Source organism: Trichosurus vulpecula, chromosome 8 (assembly GCF_011100635.1).
Source record: "Trichosurus vulpecula isolate mTriVul1 chromosome 8, mTriVul1.pri, whole genome shotgun sequence".
Lineage (NCBI taxonomy): Eukaryota > Metazoa > Chordata > Mammalia > Diprotodontia > Phalangeridae > Trichosurus > Trichosurus vulpecula.
This window is the reverse complement of record NC_050580.1, coordinates 181,912,964-181,934,805: the sequence shown is the minus strand read 5'-3', so window position 1 is coordinate 181,934,805 and position 21,842 is coordinate 181,912,964. Positions and strand designations below refer to the sequence as shown.

General features: G+C 38.0%; 1 protein-coding gene across 2 annotated transcripts; it reads left to right on the top strand.

Annotated features, from left to right (window-relative positions):
• Positions 1-15,156: 15,156 nt before the first annotated feature.
• On the top strand, positions 15,157-21,543 carry LOC118829098 (olfactory receptor 11G2-like). 2 transcript variants are annotated; one of them, XM_036736041.1, is made up of 2 exons: positions 15,187-16,114; positions 21,518-21,543. In XM_036736041.1, exons 1-2 carry the CDS (start codon positions 15,187-15,189, stop codon positions 21,541-21,543), a joined length of 954 nt encoding a protein of 317 aa, XP_036591936.1. The 2 variants fall into 2 exon arrangements, with proteins under 2 accessions (XP_036591937.1, XP_036591936.1); XM_036736042.1 differs by lacking the exon at positions 21,518-21,543 and having other exon boundaries at positions 15,157-16,122.
• The last annotated feature ends 299 nt before the right edge of the window (positions 21,544-21,842 follow it).

The following is a 21,842-nucleotide window of genomic DNA, read 5'->3' as shown; positions in this document are numbered from 1 at the left end:
GTCCATGTGTCAAGTGTCTGAGGCCGGATTTGAACTCAGGTCCTCCTGACTCCAGGGCCAGTGCTCTACTCACTGCACCATCTAGCTGCCTCAAGATTAAAGTTTTAGCAAAAAAAAGAGAGGGGGTGGGGTTTATAGGACCACATAAATTTTGAATCTCTTCCTGAATAAAGTATCAAGAACAGCCAGCATATCTCTTGGCTCCAATCCTACCTCTCCTACTACATTTCTACCTGCATATCTCAATGACACTTCAAGTTCAACTATCTAAAACTGAACTTATCTTTCCCCTCTAAAAATTTCTCCCTGCAAATTCTTTAATTGTATTGACAGTGCATCCATTGTCACATTACTTTGACTCAAAACCTTGCTCCCCTGTCACTAAACTTCAGCAACCTTGGAGTCTCTTACCTTTCCTGGCTTTGTTCCTATTTGTAACTTCACAATATGTAATCCATAAGTTTTCTCAGAACTAGAAGCAGGGAAGTCATCTGTAACTTCTGGGTTCTTTGGGGAACTATGAAATTTGTTGCTCATTAACAGATAGGAATGGAAAAGTAGAGCTAAGGAGATCTTGCCTTATCTTACTCAACCTCTTTGGTACCATAGACGATGTTTAAAATTTCCTCTTCTAAAAACTTACAAGAATGACAAAATCACTAAAGTAATGTTTTTCATTGGACCATGGATCTACAGCTGGAAAAGAGGTATTTGAGTCCAATTTCCTAAGTTTTTACAGTTTTACAGAACTAAGGCACAGAAAGGCTAAGTGACTTTGCAGGAGTCATGTAGCTAGTAAGTGACTGAGACAGGCTTCAAATTCAGGCCTTCCTGACCCCGAATTCATTGTGCTACTTCCCTCCGTGTTTCAAAGTTGTTTCATCATCATATTATCTATTGACAAGCGTACCTAATCATCAGATCAACAACTTCATAAAAAATTAGGCTCAAAATGAAGTCATGTTGTACAATACATTTCTACAAAATAGTAATTGTAGAATGGAAACTCTTTGAAGGAACTATCACAGTTTTATCTTTGTATACCCATATCTAACACAGTTCCTGACACATAGTAGGTGCCTAATGCATGTAAATTGAATAGGATAGAAAAAAAATTAATTGAATCAAACAATTGATATATACAATACAAAAGCAGAACAAACATAGCCCCAAAGTATAATACAAATCATTAATCAAATACAGCAAATTCATTTAAATCAAATATTGAAAGGAAAAAATTTTAATTTTGTGATGTGACATGAAAAATAGTTCTTAAATGATATATCATATTGAAACTTTTAAAATACACCATACTGTTTTTATTAACAGTGGATTCATGAAACTTAGGAATGTATCTCTGATTTCACTGCCCTCTTTCAACTCAACATATGGTTTCTCTTTCTATCCTAATGTGGCGCTCCCAGTTAAAGTGTTATGGACTTGGGTTGTTCTTTCTCATTTAGTTTGTCATATGAAATAACTTCATTCCATGGTACCCTTTTCAGAAAAAGATATTATTAAAGCAGATCTTAACATCCTTGTGAGTAGAAACAGTGTTTTGTAACACCTCCCCCTGCCACATGAGATAGTAGAAAATTAATAAGAACTTTTTGATTGGCTGAAGAAGAAATTGTGCACTGGACAGAAATAAACTCAGAAAGAATTACATTTTACAGCACAAATTCCCTTTCCTGTGCTGCTATGTCTGAGGGGTATGAGGTAGGGGAAGCAACGAAAACTTTTTGGTGCTCTTTTCATTATCTTTTCTTGATGACACTATTTCTATACCATTGTTCCCATTAGATCCCAATGACATTAAAAATTTGGATTTCATTGAATAATTTTAAAGATTTGAGAACAACAAAATAAATACTGGTTCCAAACACAACTTTCTGGTATATACATACACACATATATATACTTCCAGATTGTATCTCCTCAGTTGAATTGAGTTTCTTGAGGGCAAAGTTTATTTTTCATTTTGTCTGTATATATTGGTGCTTAGTGATCTCTCCTACAATTCCTCTGCCAATGCAGAGCAACACTTTCTCTGCAACTTACAGATGTATACAAGGGGCATGGAAAGGTTAGGCGACTAGCCCAGGGTCACATAACTAGTATGCATCAGAGGCAAGGTTTGAGCTTGGGTCTTCCTAATTTCCTAATTCCAAAACCAGTTCCCTCTTCAGAATAACACTCTGACTCTCTGCCTTGCACACAGTAGGTGTTTAATAAATCCTTGATGGATTGGATTATATTACTTAAGTAGTATAGTTCTTTTCTTTCCAAGAACAGATAAAGTAACCCATGCATTTTAAAAATATCAAATAATCCTCCATTCAACCAATAGTAAGTTGAAAGATCTCTAAAGTTACACAATAGATTACTCAAATCCCTTTATTTCTTTTACGAATATTTAAATCCTTTAAAATTGCATGGGAAAATAAACTAATACAAAAATTAATTTGAAATTTTTAAAATAAAAACAGATGCAGCCCAGATTCTAGAGCTACTCTCCCAACACCTACTCACAGTGGTAGATTGAGTCCCACAAGGCAGCTGCTACATTTCTCCCTCAGGGTCCTAGGAGTATCTCTGAAGGAGTGGAGAAGGAACGGGTCTTTCTAGTTCTATGACTTACAAGCCCCATCAGGCTTCTTCCCTTCAATGAAATCAGTCAGCCAGTCTCACTTAGCTTTTAGAAGGGAGTATTTTACTAAGGTGGCAAAGTAAGAACATGTGATACAAAACATCTCAGAAATTGGTGCTGCACTCTCCCACCAACATGTACAGAATCCAGAGGAAGTGGGCTTAAGGTTATAGCACATGTGGGAAAGAAGGTCACTTATGACTCCTGGAAATCATGCTAGAAATCCTTTTCTCCCAACCCTCTTGAAACTCCCTTTAGGTATGATACAGCTTTCTGCATGGTTCTTTGTAGAGTCTTGAATCTGCCTTTTATCAATATATCTAGTTTTTCCTCATCTCTCAAAGAAGACACTACTACCAGCCTCTACTGTCCCAGGGATGCTGATAGGGTAGAGATGAGAAATCCAAATCTTCCAGAATTCACTGGGTTGTCCTCTTTCAACTGTGTAGAGGTGGGGGTAGCAAAGGTAGAAATTATTGTCCACCTACAAAAGATTTTCCCTTGGGGGCTTAGCTGAAAAAAACTGTTCTCTCCTCAAAGTTGACACTCAAATCCTCAGTTAATAATTAGATTGCTATTTTAGAGGAGACCCACTAGGCATTTTAGGGCATGTTAGTTTAATACCTTTGATTAATCGATTGATTGATTCAATAGAGATATTCTTACCTGATAAAGTCACAGTGCTAGAATATTTTGTTACCTACTTTAAATAATGTTGGATTATTGATTAATTTACTCCTTCAACCGCCCGGAATTGCTCATGTACACACACACACACACACACACACACACACACACACACACACAGAGCTGGATAGATAGATCTATAGATCTATAAACAAATATCTTGTTCTTGATACTTCATTCAGGAAGAGATTCAAAATTTATATGGCCCTATAAACCCCACCCCCTCTCTTTTTTTGCTAAAACTTTAAACACCATTATTCAGTCATGTCTGACTCCTCATGACCCCATGGACCATATCATGCCAGGCCCTTCTATCCTCCATTATCTCTTGAAGTTTGTCCAAGTTCATGTTCATCGTTTCCATGATATTATCTATCCGTCTTATCCTTTGCCATCACCTTTTCCTTTTGCTTTCAATCTTTCACAGCATTAGGGTCTTTTCCAATGAGTCTCATCTTCTCATTATGTAGCCAAAGTATTTAAGCTTCAGCTTTAGTATTTAACCTTCCAATGAATAGCTTGAATTGATTTCTTTAAGTATTGACTGAATTGACTTCCTTGTTATCCAAAGGACTCTCAAAAGTCTTCTCCAGCACAATTCTAAAGCGTCAATTCTACAGCACTCAGTTTTCCTTATAGTCCAACTCTCTTCGCCTACATTGCTACTAGCAAAACCATAGTTTTGATTATATGAACTTTTGTCAACAAGGCAAGGTATCTGCTTTTTAGTATGCTCTACAAATTTGCCATAACTTTCTTTCCAAGGAGCAATGTCTTTTAATTTCATGGGTGCAGACACCATCTATATTGGTCTTTGAGCCCAATAATATAAAATATGATACTGCTTCTTTCTATATGCCAGGAAGTGATGAGAACAGTTGCCAAGATCTTAGTTTTTTTGATGTTAAGCTTCAAATCAGCTGTCTTGTTTCCTCTTCACTTTGTGTCATCAGAATGGTATTGTCTACATGTAAGGGATTGTTGATATTTCTCCCAGCAACCTTAATTCCAGCTTTTGATTTATCCAGCCTAGCATTTTGCATGATGTGCTCTGTATATAAGTTAAATAAATAAGATGATAATATACAGCCTTGTCATATTTATTTTCCAATCTTAAACCAATCAGTTATTCCATGTTTGGTTCTAACTGTTGGCCTCCATACAGGTTCCTCAGGAGACAAGTAAGATGATCTAGTACTCTCATCTCTTTGAAGACTTGTCACATTTTGTTGTGAGCCACACAGTCAAAGGCTTTAGTGTAGTCAAAGTAGCAGAAGTAGATTTTTTTCTGGAACTCCTTTTTTTCTCCATAATCCAGCAAATGTTGGCAATTTGGTCTCTAGTTCCTCTGCCTCTTCAGAATCCAGCCTGATCTTCTGGCAATTCTCAGTTCACCTATTGCTGAAGCCTAGCTTCCAAAATTGGCATGTGGAATGAGTGCAATTGTTTAATAATTTGAACATTACTTGGCATTGCCCTTCTTTAGGACTGGGACATAAACTGTTCTTTTCCAATCCAGTGCCCACTGCTGTGTTTTCCAAATTTGCTGGTATATTGAGTTAAAAGCATCATCATTTAAGGTTTTAAATAGCTCAGCTACACTTCCATCACTTCCACTAACCCTATTGTTAGCAATGCTTCCTAAGGCTCACTTGACTTCATTCTCCAGAATGTCTGGCTCTATATCAGTAACCACACCATCATGGTTATTAGTGATATTAAGATCTTTCTTTTATAGTTCTTTTGGGTATTCTTTCCATCTCTTCTGCTTCTGTTAAATACCTACTATTCTATATCTCTACCACAATGGAACAAAAACCTCGATGAACTTAATGTGAAATTTTTAAAATTTAATTCTGTTTCACCAGAAAAAAAGGAACCAAACATTCTCTCTAATCTTGTAGACACTGAAGTAAACAACAAAATTAGTTGCTATGTTAGACTAGTTTTAAAAAACACAGAGAAATAGAGAGGAGTCACTTCCAAAACACCACTTGCTGTATGTTTCTAGCAACAAGGAGGAAGGACAAAGAATTTTGTGAACTGTATTTTCCCCCCAAAAATTGAAGGTTTGAAATCAATCAGTGGAGAAATGCTGAGCCAATAAAATTTAGGGAATCATATTCAATAGTCTTGTTTGCAATTTAGTGACTATCTTTACATTTATTTAGAATCCCTTGTCAATATTCTTTATAGTCAAAGAGATCTGACCTCTCTAAAATTTGAAGAATTATGAAGAGTCAAAGGAATCATTGTTCATTAGCAATTTGGCCAATAAATCAGCCAATAATTATTTATTAACCATTTTCTATACAACAGTACTGTGCTAAACTGTGAGGATACAAAAAAAGGCAACAACAACAACAAAAAAATCCCTGCTCTCAAGGAGCATACATTTTAATGGAGAAGACAACATGTAAATAACTGTGTATGTACAAGATATAGAGAGAGTCAATTAAGGCAATTTCAAAGGTAGGTATGCCATCTATGTCATTATCTGAGCCATTGTTAAAAATGTTAAACAGCACAGGACCAATCACAGATCCCTGAGGTAGTTAAATGGAGACTTTCTGCCATATTCAACCATTAACAATTGCTTTTAGGGTCTGGCCATCCAACCAGTTGTGAATCTATATATTTGTATAATAATCTCAATATCTCTCCATATTCTTCCCAAAATTAGTATGAAATATTCTATCAAAAGCTTCATTGAAAACCACACAAATTACATCCATAGACATTTCTGCATCTACTCATTTGGCAATCCTGTTAAAAAAAAGAAAATGAAGTTAATATGGAATGAACCATTCTTAATGAAACCATGCTGGCCCTTCGAAATCACCAGTCTAGAATGGTCTATACTTAGGCTTGCTCAGTCAACACCTTCGCTGGACCTTAAAGGTGAAATCAAGCAGTCCCCCAGGCACATTAGAGAAAGGTTAGATTCTCATAGGAAGAAAAATGAATAGAGCATATAAAAACTTAAATGGGCCATGCTGGCCATCATTATTACAATGTCTGTTGATGGACAGGACTCAAATACGCAACCCATATGGCACCTCTAACACTAATCACACTCCCCTCTGTCTAGGTGGGGAAAAGGAAGATTATAACCTAGTATTCATGCCATTTGGCAGTCATCAAGGCTGTGCCTTGGGCCCTTTTTTCTTTTCTCTTTACACTCTCACTTGATGCAGTCATCTCTTACCATAACTTTAATAGTCATTATTATGATAAATGATGCCAAAACTATATAGTCAGCTTTGGGTTCTCTCTTGAATTCATTAACTAGCTAATAGACATTTCAAACTGACTGTCCCATAGACATCTCAAACTCAAAATGTCCGAAATAGCATTCACTATGTTCTCACTCTCCTTTAGAACTTTCTTCCTATTCCTGAGTGCACCATCCTTGATGACATCATTGACTACACACACACACACACACACACAATCTATTGCCAATTCTTGTCATTTCCATCTCCAAGTTTATCAGATATTCTCCCTTCTCTCCACTCATTCCCTAGTTCAGGACCTGAGAGTGCTGTTTGCTCTCTTTGCCTCTCTCCCTTCTTCAATCTGTCCTCCGTATAGATACCAAAGAGATTTTCCGGAAATGGACTTAACCATTTTGCCCCCCATTCTGTAACCTCCAGGAATTCCCTAATTCCTATAGACTCAAATAGAACTTTTCTGTTGGACATTTAAAGGTCATCACAACCTGGGCCCTTCTTACTTTTACTATTTGCGTAGCATTTCCCTCCATGCTCTCTGTGACTCATCCATCTTGGCTTACATGGTGCTTCTCACACACAATCCTCCACTTTCTGTCTCCAGGTCTTTACATAGGGTAACTCTCATGACTGGAATGCTCTACCTTCTCACCAATGCCTCCTGAAAGGCCTGGTTTTCTTCAAGACTCAGTTCAAGCACTATCTACTGGCAGAGACCTTTGCTGATGCCTTCCACCCCCAGATGTTGGTTCCTTCCCCTCCAAGGTTACTTTACATTAGATTTGCATAATCTGGTATGTAGCTATCTGTGCCTTGTTGTCTTCCCCATTATATTATATACTTCTTGAAGGGAGGAACTATTTCAATTTTTTTTAATCCCCAGCACTTAGCATAGTGCTTGACACATATAAGGTGCTTAATACATGCTTGTTGATTTATTGAAATCTTAATAACTACCATAAAAAATCCTCCTTTTTCCTAAGAGCCTTGGATGAATTTGTTCTTGGGTATTGATATACTTCTTGAGTGATTGATTCTCATATATGGTATAGTGGATAAAACACGGGCTCCAGAGTCAGAGGACCTAGGTTTGAATCCTGCATCTGAGGCTTATAATCTATGTGATCTCAGACACATTGCTTAACCTCTCTAGATCTCCAATTCATCATGTGTCAAACAATTGTGTTGAACTAAATGCCCTCTGAGCTCCATTACAGCTGTAGAGCCATGATCTGATATCTCTGAGATGCTGGGAAGGAAGGATTGTGATTATTTCCTCCATTTTAGATATAAACAAACCGGAAGAAAATGAAGCATTTCCCTTAGGTCTTGGCATGAGTCATGATGCTGCCTGCCAAGACCAATATTCTCCCGATGTTCACCTCAAGCCTACATTCCAAGCAAAATTACCAGGGCCCTAAGGGACTACCCTAGACTGACAGGATCAGTTTTTCCACTGTCCCCTAAAAGATCTGAGAAGAAAAACAGAAGAAACACAATTAGAATTGCCCTGAGCATCACACAGATATTTTATAAGAATCGCTGCTGAAACTGAGTCCTCAGAAGGAATAGGCTCTTAAGAGAAAGGTGAAAATATGCACAAAGTTGTCCCCAGACACTATTTTCCTTCTACAGATAACTAATTGGTCCCTCAGAGAGTAGGGATTAGGGATTTACTTCAGAGTAGGTTTTACTTATAATCCCCCCCTTTTCTCTAAAACACTGAGAGAGAATTGTACCAACCCCACATTCACATGCTTTTCCTGTATTGATTGTTAGAAAGGATACATTTTTCCTATTAGAAGACAATAATAGACTAATATAAGTTGTAAGGAACCACAGAGCTCATTTAGTGTAAAATGCTTCCATGAAACATGAATCCTCTCAAACATCCTCACAAGAGCTCATCCAGCCTTGGCCTGAAGATCTCCAGTGAGGAAATCTGAAGCACTCTTGAGAAAGAAGAAAGGAGATTTTGACATTGGGGTCCTTTGTCCTGCTCCAGGAAAGAAGGTGATGTAGCACTTATGGAAAATGCATTTATGTAAATACAAAGCTTCTAGGCTCTTTCTGAAGCTCTTTTGATGTAGGCTTACTGGATAGCTGAGTATGCAATTTTTCCCTCCAGGAGTCTTTCTCCTTTATCACAATGAAGAACACTATTTTTGTTTTCAAGGACTTTGGGCACATAGTATAATGAAGTGGGAGAGAGTCATTACTGACATCTTCATGTAACCTTCTATCAGAGCTGCTCAGTGGAAGTAAATTGAGAGCCAGGTTATCCATACAGACTGCCAAGTCAGGCAGGCAGGCCTGAGTAGATGGGAATCTATGGGACTGGTAAATACTTTGATAGTTTGCACTCCAAAGACCCTATCCATATGTCCCCTATAACATGCTCTGCATGTTTTTGCAAAGAGATGCTAGGCAATCACCCATATAATAGCAAGACTATCTACAATACAAGTCTTGCTCTTCCTCACTCTCTCTATCTCTTCCTCAAGTTGGAGTTATCCTAGAATTTGTAGGACACTCCAACTCTACAAAGCTGTCAACTGGAAGGGAAAGGATATCAGTATGTAAAGTTTTGGTTAAACAGAGTAATCAGCCTCATGTAGACCAAAGGAATTGGTCTTCAACTAAGTGCAACCACTTTTCGGTTGTATATCTGTTGGTAAATATATTTGTCAAAGCAATTTGTAACGACACAACTCCAGAATCGTTTTGTTTGTGTTCTCATAAACTGTCAATAAAAAGCCCTCTGTCCAAAAGAACTTCTGAAGGAATCTGTCTATCCTTCTCAATGGCTGCTGGTTAAATGTAGAGCAGGCCAATGGGACAGCTTCTCTCTGTAAAGCAGATAAAAGGATGCATGCAGGTAAGTAATGATGCTGCCTTCTTAAATATAATCTTTTTGGACCCATGATGCATTGTGACACACTGAGTACTAATTAGTAATATCGCACAGACTATGTCAACACATACATACACACACACACACACACACACACACACACACACACACACACACCAGAAATTCCAGTGGCAGGGCAGCTAGGTGGCACAGTGAATAGAGCATTGACCCTGAAGTAAGGAGGACCTGAGTTCAAACCTGGCCTTAGACACTTACTAACTGTATGACCCTGGGCAAGTCGCTTAACTCCAATTGCCTCCAAAAAAAAAAGAATCCAGTGGCTCTATATTACCTCCTAGATCTAATATAAGTTCTCTGGCAATTAAAGCCTTTCACAGTCTGGCCCCTGTTTACCTTCTGACTTGTGACGTTTTATACCCATCCACACACTCTCAAGTCCAGTTAAACTGACCTGCTTGCTGTTGTTCCTCACACTCCATCTCCTACTTTCATACTGGTGGTCTCCCATTCTACAATGCTCTCCCTACTCACCTCTGATTCTTGGCTTCTTTCAAGATTCAGCTGAGTCACATCATTGTACAATGAAAATTACCCACAAAAAGATCTGGGATCAATACTGCTAAGGATCATAGGATCAAAGATTTGGAGGTATGGGAGGAACCTCAAAAACCATTTAGTCTAAATGGTCTAATTTAAAGATGAAGAAACTGAGGCTCAAAAAAGAAGTGTTATCCCCAATATCACACAGTTGTTATTCAGTGATGTCCAACTCTTTGTGATCCCATTTGGGGTCTTCCTGGCAAAGATACTGGAGTGGTTTGCCATTTCCTTTCCCAGATCATTTTATAGATGAGGAAACAAAAGCAGAGTTTGACCAGAGTTATACAGCTAGTAAGTCTCTGAAGCCAGATTTGAACTCAGGAAGATGAGTCTTCCTGATTCCAAGCCCAGTGCTCTATCCACTGCACCACCTAGCCATGCCACCTTGCTGTCACACGGGTAATAAGAGGCAAAACTGGAACTTGTACCCAAATTTAGACTCCATATCCAGCTTAGGAAAGAAGCACAAGACAGGGAAAAGAACATTGGATTTGGAGTTGGAAGACCTGAATTTGAATGCTAGCTCTGATACTTCTTCCTCGTAAACACAGGCAAAGCATTTAATCTTTCTATATCATTTTCTTATTTGTAAAATGAGACAGCTAGACCCAGAAGTCCCTTCCAACTCTTGGTCTAGGCTTTTAGAATCCTATTTAAAATAAGTAGCTCAGGATAAATTAAGTTCACCCTAGTGATATTGGAAGCTGCAATATCCTCCCTCCACCCTCTCTATCTCAATTTGTACCTAAATAGCATGTGTAGCAGCAGCAGCAACCCCTGACTCCAATCCAGGACATCCTTGGAGCAGGCTTCCACATAAATGAACAGAGCTGGGGAAGACCCTAGAGATCATCTAGTATCTGCCCAATAGAGTTAGTGCATATCTGCCCAATGCAGTTAGTAGCATAGCCAAAATTATAACCCAAGTCTTCCCTGTTTTAGTTGCTCTTTCAACCCCCTCTAGCTGCCTTCCAAGTCTACATAAGATTACTATGTATAATTATACTAAGTTTACTAGTTGGAAAGGTGATAAGTGAGGTGGAAATTGCCACAAAAACCAAGGAAATTAAGTTTCAAGTTGCTAGCTTTTACTTGAACTCCTCAGATACTTGTACTTTGGACTTTCCTTTGCTTGGTTAGATCCAATGACATTTTAATATTTCATGGCATTAATACATATTTTTCTCCATAGCTGTCTTCCTGGAAATTCAAATGAAATAATTCATATTAAAGCCCTATAAATTTAAAAAATGTAATTGTAGTCAAAAGTATAAAGTCATATAGGTACACAAATAACTATAAGTTCATATGTTCTTTATATTTAGACTGAAAATATCATTTTTGAACATTTTTCTCTCAATATTCATTTTCTAGAATGTTTTCTTTCTGCCTTGTTTTACAGACAAAGCAGGAAAAGCATTATGGAAAGATTAGGCTTTTTACAAAGAAGAGAAATGTTTCAAGAGAGATGCGATATTTATACTGCCGAAATACAGCATGGTTTCATGGAGACAGCACAAGATTTGGAGGTAGGAAGTCCTGGATTCAAATTCTGACTCAGACAGCTACTAGTTGGGTGATCCTGAACATACTACTTAATCTCACCGTGACTCAGTTTCCTCATCTGAAAAATAAGGGGATTGGAATGGAAAGTCTCTAAGGTCCCTTCTAAATCTGTAATCCTGGGATCCTACTAGCACACCCAGGAAAATAGTTCTAAGTATAAGGGTTATGCTACCTGTGACATAGTATATAAGGAGCACTAGGAACAATGACAATGATAATAATAACAGTAATAACAGTCATTTCAATGGAACAGTGGTCTCATAGGCTTGGTAATTCCCCCCAAGGGTACTAAATATAACTCATTCATATTTATGTATCTTGGGTGACAGTTGTTCATTTTGTTCATGTCCTTCCTCAAGTTCACAGGGAATTGATCCAACATTTTGAGGGCACTCCTTAAACTCTCTTGATAACACAGATATGCCACTGGAGCACTTGGGTAGCTCATCAGCTATCATTCATGCTCATCACATGACCATCCAATCTTCTTTTTTCATCATCCACTTCCCCTTGGTTTCATTTTGCCTGGGTAATGATATTTAAATAGCATTTCAAAATTTACAGAGTACTTTATATACATTATTTCACTTAGCTCTCACATTACCCTGTGAATTAGGTATTATCCTTGTGTTACATATGAGGAAACTGAGGCTCAGTCAAACTAAGTGAATTGTTCACATACACACAGCTACTAAGTCTCCAAGGCAGAATTTGAACTCATTCTCCAGACTTCATATCCAACACTCTATCTACTATGTCCTCATCTCCTGTCATGCTTTCTAAAATCCCACCATTAAAAGACTTAGGGTCTTTAGGACAATCCTGTCAAAATAAAAGAAAATTGGTGAATGGTAATACCTTTAAGTAATATCTTAAAGGCTTAAATCCATATCAGCTGACACCTTACAGTTCAATTTATCATAGTAAATTGAGACCAAGTACTTTGGGAATGTAACATCTGATAGAAGCCTGGGAAAAACTACAACCAGGAGAGGGGCTTTGAAAAGAAAGAGGGTAATGTCCATCAGAGAATAGCTTCTCCCATTCCCAAATTCTATCTAGTGTCAATTCTTGCACAAAATAATTGCCCAAATTTTCTCATAGAGTTGACTAACGACCTGAGCAAATGTACTTAAATAATCAACAATTCGCCCAATATAAAGCCAGCCAATCAGAAAGGGCTACAGAAGGGATTCCAGCTACAAGGATTACTATCCTATCTAAGTCTGTTCATTTAAATGGAAATCTGTAAACAGTTGCAATGCTTCATCATATATTTGGGAAATTAGGTCATTTTCAGAGAGTATGTGGCATTGACTTAATCTTCAGACCAAGCCTTCTCTGACAGCCAGTATCATATATGGGACAGAATTCTAGGGGACTTGGGTTCAAATCCCACCTCTGGTGTTTATTATTTGTGGGACCTTTGGCAAGTCACCTTACTTCTCAGGACCACAATTTGTAAGATAAAAGTCTTTGGATGAGATGGTCTCTGAGGTCCCTTCCAACTTGAGATCAATGATCAAGCAAGAATATTAATTTGGTGGCTATGTGAAGAATACACTAAAGAAATGAGATGAGTAGTACAATCAAGAAGTGATACGGGCCTGAATTGGAGTAGAACATATGAGTAAAGAGAAGAGGATAGATACAACAGATTCTGGAGAAGTAGAATTGACAAGACTTGGCAACTGACTAGATATGATCAAGGAAAGACAAGGAAGAGTCAACATTGAGCTTGTAGACCAGCATTACTAGAAAGATGTCAGTGACCTCAGCAGAAACTGTAAAGTTCAGAGCAAGGATAGATTTGGGGGGAAAGGTAAAGATTTCCATTGTGGATATGTGAAAGTAATATGCCTGAGGTACATCTAGATGTAGATGTCCAGGAAGCAGTTGGTGATTGAAATTCAGAAGAATGACTAGAATATATAGGTTTAGGAGTAACCTGCATAGAGAAAATAATTAAGCCCACAAGCGCTGATGAGATCACTGAGCCACCTTAGGGAAAAAAAGACAGCAAGGTCCAGGAGAGCTCCTCATTGACAATTAGGAGGTGGGGCAACCAACAAAGGAGACTGAGACAAAACTGTGAGGTGGGTAGGAGAAAGAAGGGAGTAGTGTCACAGAAGTTAGGAAGAAATTATTTAGGAGGAGGGAATGTTCTAGAGTGTCAAAAGCAACAAATATATCAAGGAGAATGAATACTGAGAGAGTTACTAGAATTTAGCAGTTAAGAGATTAGAGGTAACCTTAGAGAAAATTATTTCAGTAGAGTGATAGGATCCAGAGCCTAGATTTCAAGAGGTTGAGAAGTGAGGAGGAGGTGAGGAAAGGCAATCAGTGAGTGTAGATGACTCTAGAAGTTCACCTAGTAAAGGGAGAAGGAATAAAGAACATCTTCGGATAGGGAGATAAAGATGTTTTTAAGGAGGTATTGGGTTGCCTATGTAGACATAAGGAAAGGAGACAATGGATAGAAAGTGGTTGACGATGAGAAAAAAAGGGAAATAATCAAGGCAGCAAGTTCCTGGAGAAGAAAAGAAGGAAGTGGATCAAGGTCTCAAGTACAATTGTTGACTTTGTCAAGAAAAGGAGCACCTCAACACCAGAGACTAGGACAAAAGTAGAGAAAATAATACATGATGTAGAGGGGTTTTGAGTTGTGAAGTAGGAAAGAAGGGGATGGTAACAATGTATGGGCTCATTTTTTTTCGGTAAAGTATCAATCAAAGCTATTCAGGATATACTAAAAAAAAGTTAGTTCAGTTCTTAGCTTTAATAGTCTTAATAATTTAAAACTTCACTAAGAATTTTGGTACACCCTGCATAATAATATAGAGAAAGGGAATGATTAGCAAAGTCAGTATGAGAATGAATTACTGCATTTTAACATATAAGTGAAATAGGAAATTTCTAGGTCACAGTAACTGAAGCCTTGAGCCTCCTATTCTTATCCTTTAAACACCAAATCAAATGCCAGCTACTTCACAACTCCTTTTTTTAACCTCTTGATCCATAATGATGAATACCTTCCTACTTCAAAGATGATTTTGTTTTATAACTCTCTGACATAGCCATACTGTATTATTTTGTATTATATGTAGCCTGTATTGGCAAGGTGGACTGGTGGAACATGTAGGACTTTTTTCTCATTTTGAAGGACTTCCTATCTTGAGGAACTGTAAAAATCATGGGAGATGGGAGCTCATGGACTCGAGTCCAGAGAAGTCCAGGTAGTTTTAGGCTGATCAGTTTTCCCTGATCCAATGAGTCTCTTATCTCCCATTATTCTTCAGTCTCCCCTTCCAGCTCAGAAGAACCATTCTTCTCATCAGTTCCTTGCCATTACAAGGTTACATTAATGTTTGTTGGTATATAATTCCTTTGTTACACTATAAGCCCTTAAGGGCAGGGACCTTAATATAATGAAGCTTTATATTTCTCCAGTATTCTATACTCAGTATTGATTAACAAATGTTTGTTGAATTTTTATTTATTTTAAGATCTTCGAAAAGTGTAAAATTGCTAATTTTCAATCAATAACCTCTGGTTGTTTTATAGCTCACAAGCAAATGAAAATTTCCAACACCAACCACAGCTCCAATAGTACTGCTGGTTTCATCCTCCTTGGGTTCCCCTGTAGAAGAGACATTCAGATCCTCCTTTTCCTACTTTTCTTGATCATCTACATCCTGACCCTTCTAGGAAATGGTTCTATCATCTGTGCTGTGCATAGGAACAAGCGACTTCACACTCCCATGTACATCCTCTTGGCCAACTTCTCATTTCTAGAGATCTGGTACGTCACCTCTACTGTCCCCAATATGTTGGCCAACTTTCTTTCTAATACCAAGATGATCTCCTTCTCTGGATGCTTCCTCCAGTTCTACTTTTTCTTCTCCTTAGGTGGTACAGAATGTTTTTTTCTGGCCATTATGGCATTTGATCGGTATCTGGCTATCTGCCGACCTCTGCATTATCCCACCATCATGACAGGACGTCTCTGTGTCAACCTAGTGGTCAGCTGCTGGGTGACTGGATTTCTATGGTTCATACTGCCCATCATTCTCATCTCCCAACTGTCCTTCTGTGGCTCCAAAGTCATAGACCACTTTCTTTGTGACCCAGGCCCACTGCTAGCTCTCACTTGCACCAGAGCCCCTTTGGTAGAATTCACCTGCTCCATTGTGAATTCTCTACCACTGTTTATTCCTTTCCTTTTCATCATGGGAACCTATGCCATGGTTCTGAGAGCTGTGTTGAGAGTTCCTTCATCAGCAGGTCGGCATAAAGCCTTCTCTACCTGTGGGTCCCATTTGGCTGTGGTGTCACTGTTCTATGGCTCTGTGATGGTAATGTATGTGAAACCAACATCAGGCCATGAAGCAGGAGTACAGAAGATTGTGACCCTCTTTTATTCTGTGGTGACTCCATTCTTAAACCCTTTGATCTATAGCCTTAGGAACAAGGACATGAAGGATGCCCTAAGGAAAATACTGAGCACCTAAAGATTATAGTCTTTACAATAGATATCTTTAGGGCCCCCCTTAGTGCAGTATCTATCTTAGGTGAAAAAATGAAGAATGAAAAAGATCAACATATAAGAAATATGTTTAATCCTTCATTTCCAGGAGTCTTTTGGACATCTCTATCATGATATGCCATTTGCATTTCAAATCCAGCATGGCCAAATATGAAATCATCTTTCCCTAAGAATGTATTCCTATTTCCAATTTCCATTTTATTATTGGTTACTCAATAATAGGACAATGATCATTTGTCCAATAATGAAGTTCAAGATACTGGAATCAAATATTATATATTCCTATCCCTCAACCTTCACATCGAATCTTTTCTCAAACCCTTTCAGCTCTTCATTGGCAATATCATTCCCATTGGTTCTGTGATTTTCATTCATACTGCCATTATCCTCATTACCTCAACTATAATATTATAACAAGCTCCTAATTCATCTTCCCGAATCCTGTATTCCCTTTCTCCAATCCACCCTACTTACTTGTCAATGTAATCTTTCAAATAAACAGAGAATCTTGTCATTTACTCCCCTACTCAAAATGTTTCAGTGTCTCTAGATGGCATATCAGATAAAATTAATATTTTCATTTCAGACTTTATGGTCCTTAACAGTCTAACTCCAACCTTCCTTTCCAGATTTTTTCTATTTCAACTTTTCTATATGCTATATTACAGCAAAAGACTACTAGTTCTTTAATAATCTCACCTTGCCAAGTTCAAATATAATCCCTTATGTCTAGAACACACTTTCTCAACATCTCCACCTCTGTAACCCTCCTTTTCCCTAAAAGTAAAAATCAGAAAATTCCTCTTCCATGCAGATTTTTCCTAATCCTTCCAACTTTAAGTGGCATCTTCCATGTCAATTTCTTCTAGGACATTGTATAGACCTTTTTTTAATTTTTTTTGTTTTTGCATTACATTTGCAGATTACTCCCACTTTGTGAGAAGTCTCACAATTTAGAAAAACATTTTAAGTAAAATTAATATTACAGAGACCTCATATGAAAGGGCTTGTAACATTTCACATCTGTAGCACCTCCCTACTCCACTACCTCACTATTTTTCTAAATTAACAAAAACTTATTTTCTCTCCCTCCCACTTCATTGGAAGGAAAGAGAAAAAAGAAAAACAAAGAATAAGTTAAAAGCATTTCCAATAAGATCGGAGGCGAAACAAGGATGTCCATTATCATCCCTATTATTCAATTTGGTGCTAGGAATGTTAGCTTTATCAATGAGAAGAAAAGGGGATTGAAGGAATTAGAATAGGCAAAGAAGAAACTATCACTCTTCACAGATGATATGATGATTTACTTAGAGAGTCCTAGAGAATCAAGTAAAAAACTACTTGAAATAATAAATAACTTTAGAAAAGTTGCAAGATATAAAATAAACCCACATAAATCCTCGGCATTTCTATATATTATTAATAAAGCCCAACAGCAAGAGATAGAAAGAGAAATTCCATTGAAAGTTACTGTAGACTCTACAAAATATTGAGGAGTCTACCTGCCAAGACAAACCTAGGGCCTATATGAACACAGTTATGAAACACTTTTCACACAAATAAAGTCAGATCTAAATAAATGGAAAACATCAGTTGCTCATGGTTAGGCTGAGCTAATATAATAGAAATGACAATTTCACCTAAATTAATTTACTTATTCAATATCATACCAATCAAGCTACCAAAAAATTATTTTACAGAGCTGGATAAAATAATAACAAAATTCATCTGAAAGAACAAAAGGTCCAGAATATCAAGGGAATTAATGAAAAGAAATGCTAGGGAAGGTGGCCTAGCCATACCAGATATTAAACTGTACTATAAAGTAGCAGTCATCAAAACTACTTGGTACTGGCTTAAGAAACAGAGTGGTGAATCAGTGGAATAGGTTAGGTACACAAGATGCAATAGTCAACGACTATAACAATCTACTCTTTAATAAACCCAAAGAATCCAGCTTCTGGGTTAATATAGGTGCTATCATTATGCTTATTTTGCAGATGGGGAAGTGGAGACAGACAAAAGTTAAGTTATTTTCCCAGTGTCACAGACAGTCTGAGGCCAGATTTTTAACTTACATCTTCCTGAGTCCAGACTCAGTGCTCTATCTGCTGTGCAACCCTTACCTGCAGGTGCTCTGACCAAAGGAATATAAATTTTGGTCACTGTAAACCTCACAAGATATCTTGGAGCTTACAAGCTAGATTTCTTTTTTAAGGACCATGCCTTAAACCCAAATCACTGGTTCTCACTGATTGGCCGACAATAGGTACCAGCCTAAGTTTCACTTGGTCATTGCTGGGGCTTTGATGGCTCAGAGTGAATGTAAATAGCAATTATTTCTGTTTGTCCCAAAACCCTGAGGGTTTCCCCCTCCCAGATCAATTTTTTTACTAGATAAAAGAAGCCATTCTTTGCCTCATTTCTCACCTAGCCTTAATCATTAATTGGGCATTGCCTCAGACAAACTGACTTCAGAAAGATCTTAGCATAAAAAGGTCAAGTTCTCCCATTGCATTGAGGACCATCTCCAGTCGTCCTGATCTATATCTTGGATCCAGGTGGCTCTGGAAGAGAGAGTGAGGCCAGTGACTTTGCACAACCCTGCCTCACATAAATCCAATTCACTTGAATGTCATGACATCACCTTCCTAATAGTCCTCTTCAAGAATGAAGGATAAACAACATCAACAACAACAACCTAGCCACCTCTAAAACAAAGAAAACAATCTCTACTCACCAGCTTACTTTCTAATGGGAGTCAGCCATTGCTTTATTTTATTCAATATCTTTGTTATCATAGACAGAATTGTAAAGTTTTTCTTTTCAATTTTGAAACCTTGAGAGAATGAATAAATTGAATGAGCCTATATTTAATATATTTCAGAAGGGCTATTACCATTATTCTAATCATTATATGTTTATAAGTGCATCTTATTTTACTAAATAAACATGAGGGAGTTAAGAAAAAATTAAGAGGAAAGGAAATGGAGACAGCCTTCTCAAGGATTTTAGTCATAAAATGCAGGTGAGATGAGGGGATGAAAGGATCAAATGAAGGTTTTTTGAGGATGAAAGACATAAGTATGTTTGTAGGCAGGAGAGAAACATCAATTAAACAGAGAGAGAATGAAGAGAAGTAAGAGTAAGAATGATAGAACAGATAATCTACTGAAATAAATGGGATGGAATGGGATCATTTGTGCAGGTAGAGGGCTTTGGCTTGGCAATCAGAAGGGTAACCTCTTCTTGTGAGGCAGGGGTAAAAGTGGAGATAGTGGTAGAATATCTCTGGATGACATAAGATGAAGACAGAAGAAGGAACTCTCAGCTAATGGCCTCCGTTTTTCAGCAAAATAAGAGATGAGCCTCTCAGCTGGGAAAGTGGAGAGAGGGGGAGCTTTGAAATGTTTGACAAAGGATAAATGTTTGGAAGAGCCACTGTAATAAGTGGAATAGTAAGTTAATTTGGGAGATGTAAAAAATTATCTAGCAACAGTGAAAGCCCGGTTGAAGTGACATAAATTTGGAGTGGATTCTGTCAAAACATTTACATGATTTTCTCTATCTTCATTAAGCAGCACATATGTAAGATCTAAGGCATCAAATGATTGGAGTGACCCAAGGCTGAGAAATAATCTACTATATGACAACAGGGCAAGGGATTCAAGAGAAGACTAGTGTAAATTTGGACTGACTTGCCAATAGGTCAGGATTGAGAAATGACCAGAGTGTGGCTAGAGCATGGGATGATGGCTTGGGAGAGAAATGAAGGGTCAAAGGATTAGAAGTTATGGAGTAGATGGAGAACAGAGTTTGTTATTGGAAAGCAGAGGGAGAGATAGATAACCAATAGAGAGTGATCAGATAAGGGAATTTAAAAGTTTAAGAACATGGAAGTGATATATTTGTGGGTGATGGCAAGAGCAACATTATGACCATCTTTGTGAGTGTCTGAAGTGGGGTAAAGGAGTAGATCAGGACAAATGAGCAAGTTGAAGAACCGGGAGGTTAAAGTATTTGAGGGAGTATCTAGATATGTTGAAGTCCCCCAGTATGAGGGTAGAAGTTGAAAGAAAGAGAAAAAAAAGTGATCCGGTACTCATTGCGGCAAGAAAGGGAGTGTCCTGGAAGTCTGTAGACAGTAACTACCAGGATTTTGACTGGATAACAGATGAGAGCTGTGAGAACCTCACAAAAGGAGAGGTTACTGAGTGATGGTGGTAGGGGGAAAATCTGAAAGTGGCAATGGTGAGCAAGCTGCTTGACTCTGAGCCAGTTACTACGCCTCCCCCAGCCTCAATTGCCTCATCTATAAGATGAGAGGGTTGAACCTGATGGCCTCCAAGGTGTCCCTTCAAGTTCTAAACCTATGATCCCATGTCTTTTTTCCAGGAAACTTAATACTAAAGAAGAGCATAAGTCCCTTTCGGGTAACATCATTGTTTTATATTTATATCTTCAAGGAATAATAATAATAACTAGTATTTATATAGTGCCTACTATGTGCCAGATAACTATGCTAAATATACCAATACTACCTCATTTGATTCTCACAACAACCTTGAGAGAGAGGTGCTATTATTATCCCCATATCATAGTTGAGGAAACTGAAGCAAACAGAGATTAATTGACTAGCCCAGAGTCATAAAACTAGTGTCTGAGACTGGATTTAAATTCAGGTTTTGGTGAGTCCAGACCCAGTGCTGTATATGCTTTGCCACCTAGCTGACTCTAAATGGAACTTAAGGCAGTATTAGACCAATATATATATAAGGATCCCACTCAGCTTTGGAACTTATCCTGCTTGAGTTTCAACAAAGATGTTTTAGGTAAACACAATTATGCAAATATAGCTTGAGTCTTCATTCAGTACCTTCTTTACCAACAGACCAAGCAGGATTGTTGTTTATCCTTCCTTCCTGAAGAGGACCAGTGACAGACCAAGTAGGAAGCATAAATTAAATAGCATAATGTTTAATGAAGACAGACTAACCCAGTACGTAACACATACACACACACACACACACACACACACACACACACACACACACGACAATTTCCCACAAACTTCTACTTCAAATGGGAGACAAAACACTCCCCAAACAATTTACACTGCTGGAAAAGGAAAAATTGTGTCACAGAGCATCTCTTATAGCTTTTCTCTCAACAATCATCATTACTTTACTACTCTTCCATTTCTGCTTTCATATCTGCTCTTCTTCTCTATTTCTGAAACTGTTTCTGTTCATCTTTGATTCAGCTTTTCTTCCTCAAAGAAAGTGTCATTCTGTTGTGAGACTACCCCTGGACAACATGCCTTGGGGCTAATCAGCATTTTCAATTCTTGTATTCAGGCATAAGAATTATACCTGACAGGTAGTTGTGAAGAAACCAAAATCTGTTCTTAACTTATCTCATTCATCAGCAACATGGAGTGTAGGGAGTTGGTGCCAACCCTGGGGCTGCTCGGACCCTAGCGCTTGGCCTGTTTCCTGGGTAAAACCAGACAGGCTTAGTAGGACTTGGAACAGTAGGCGCCCAGAGGAAGGACTTTCATCCCTAACAGCCCCCTCCCGCTCTGGTAGCTATCCTTTCTCATGCAGGCAGAGTCCATTTACCAGGGATTCACAAGCCCAGAAGGAGGAACTCAGCTGGCCACTACCTAATGCTCTTGAACCA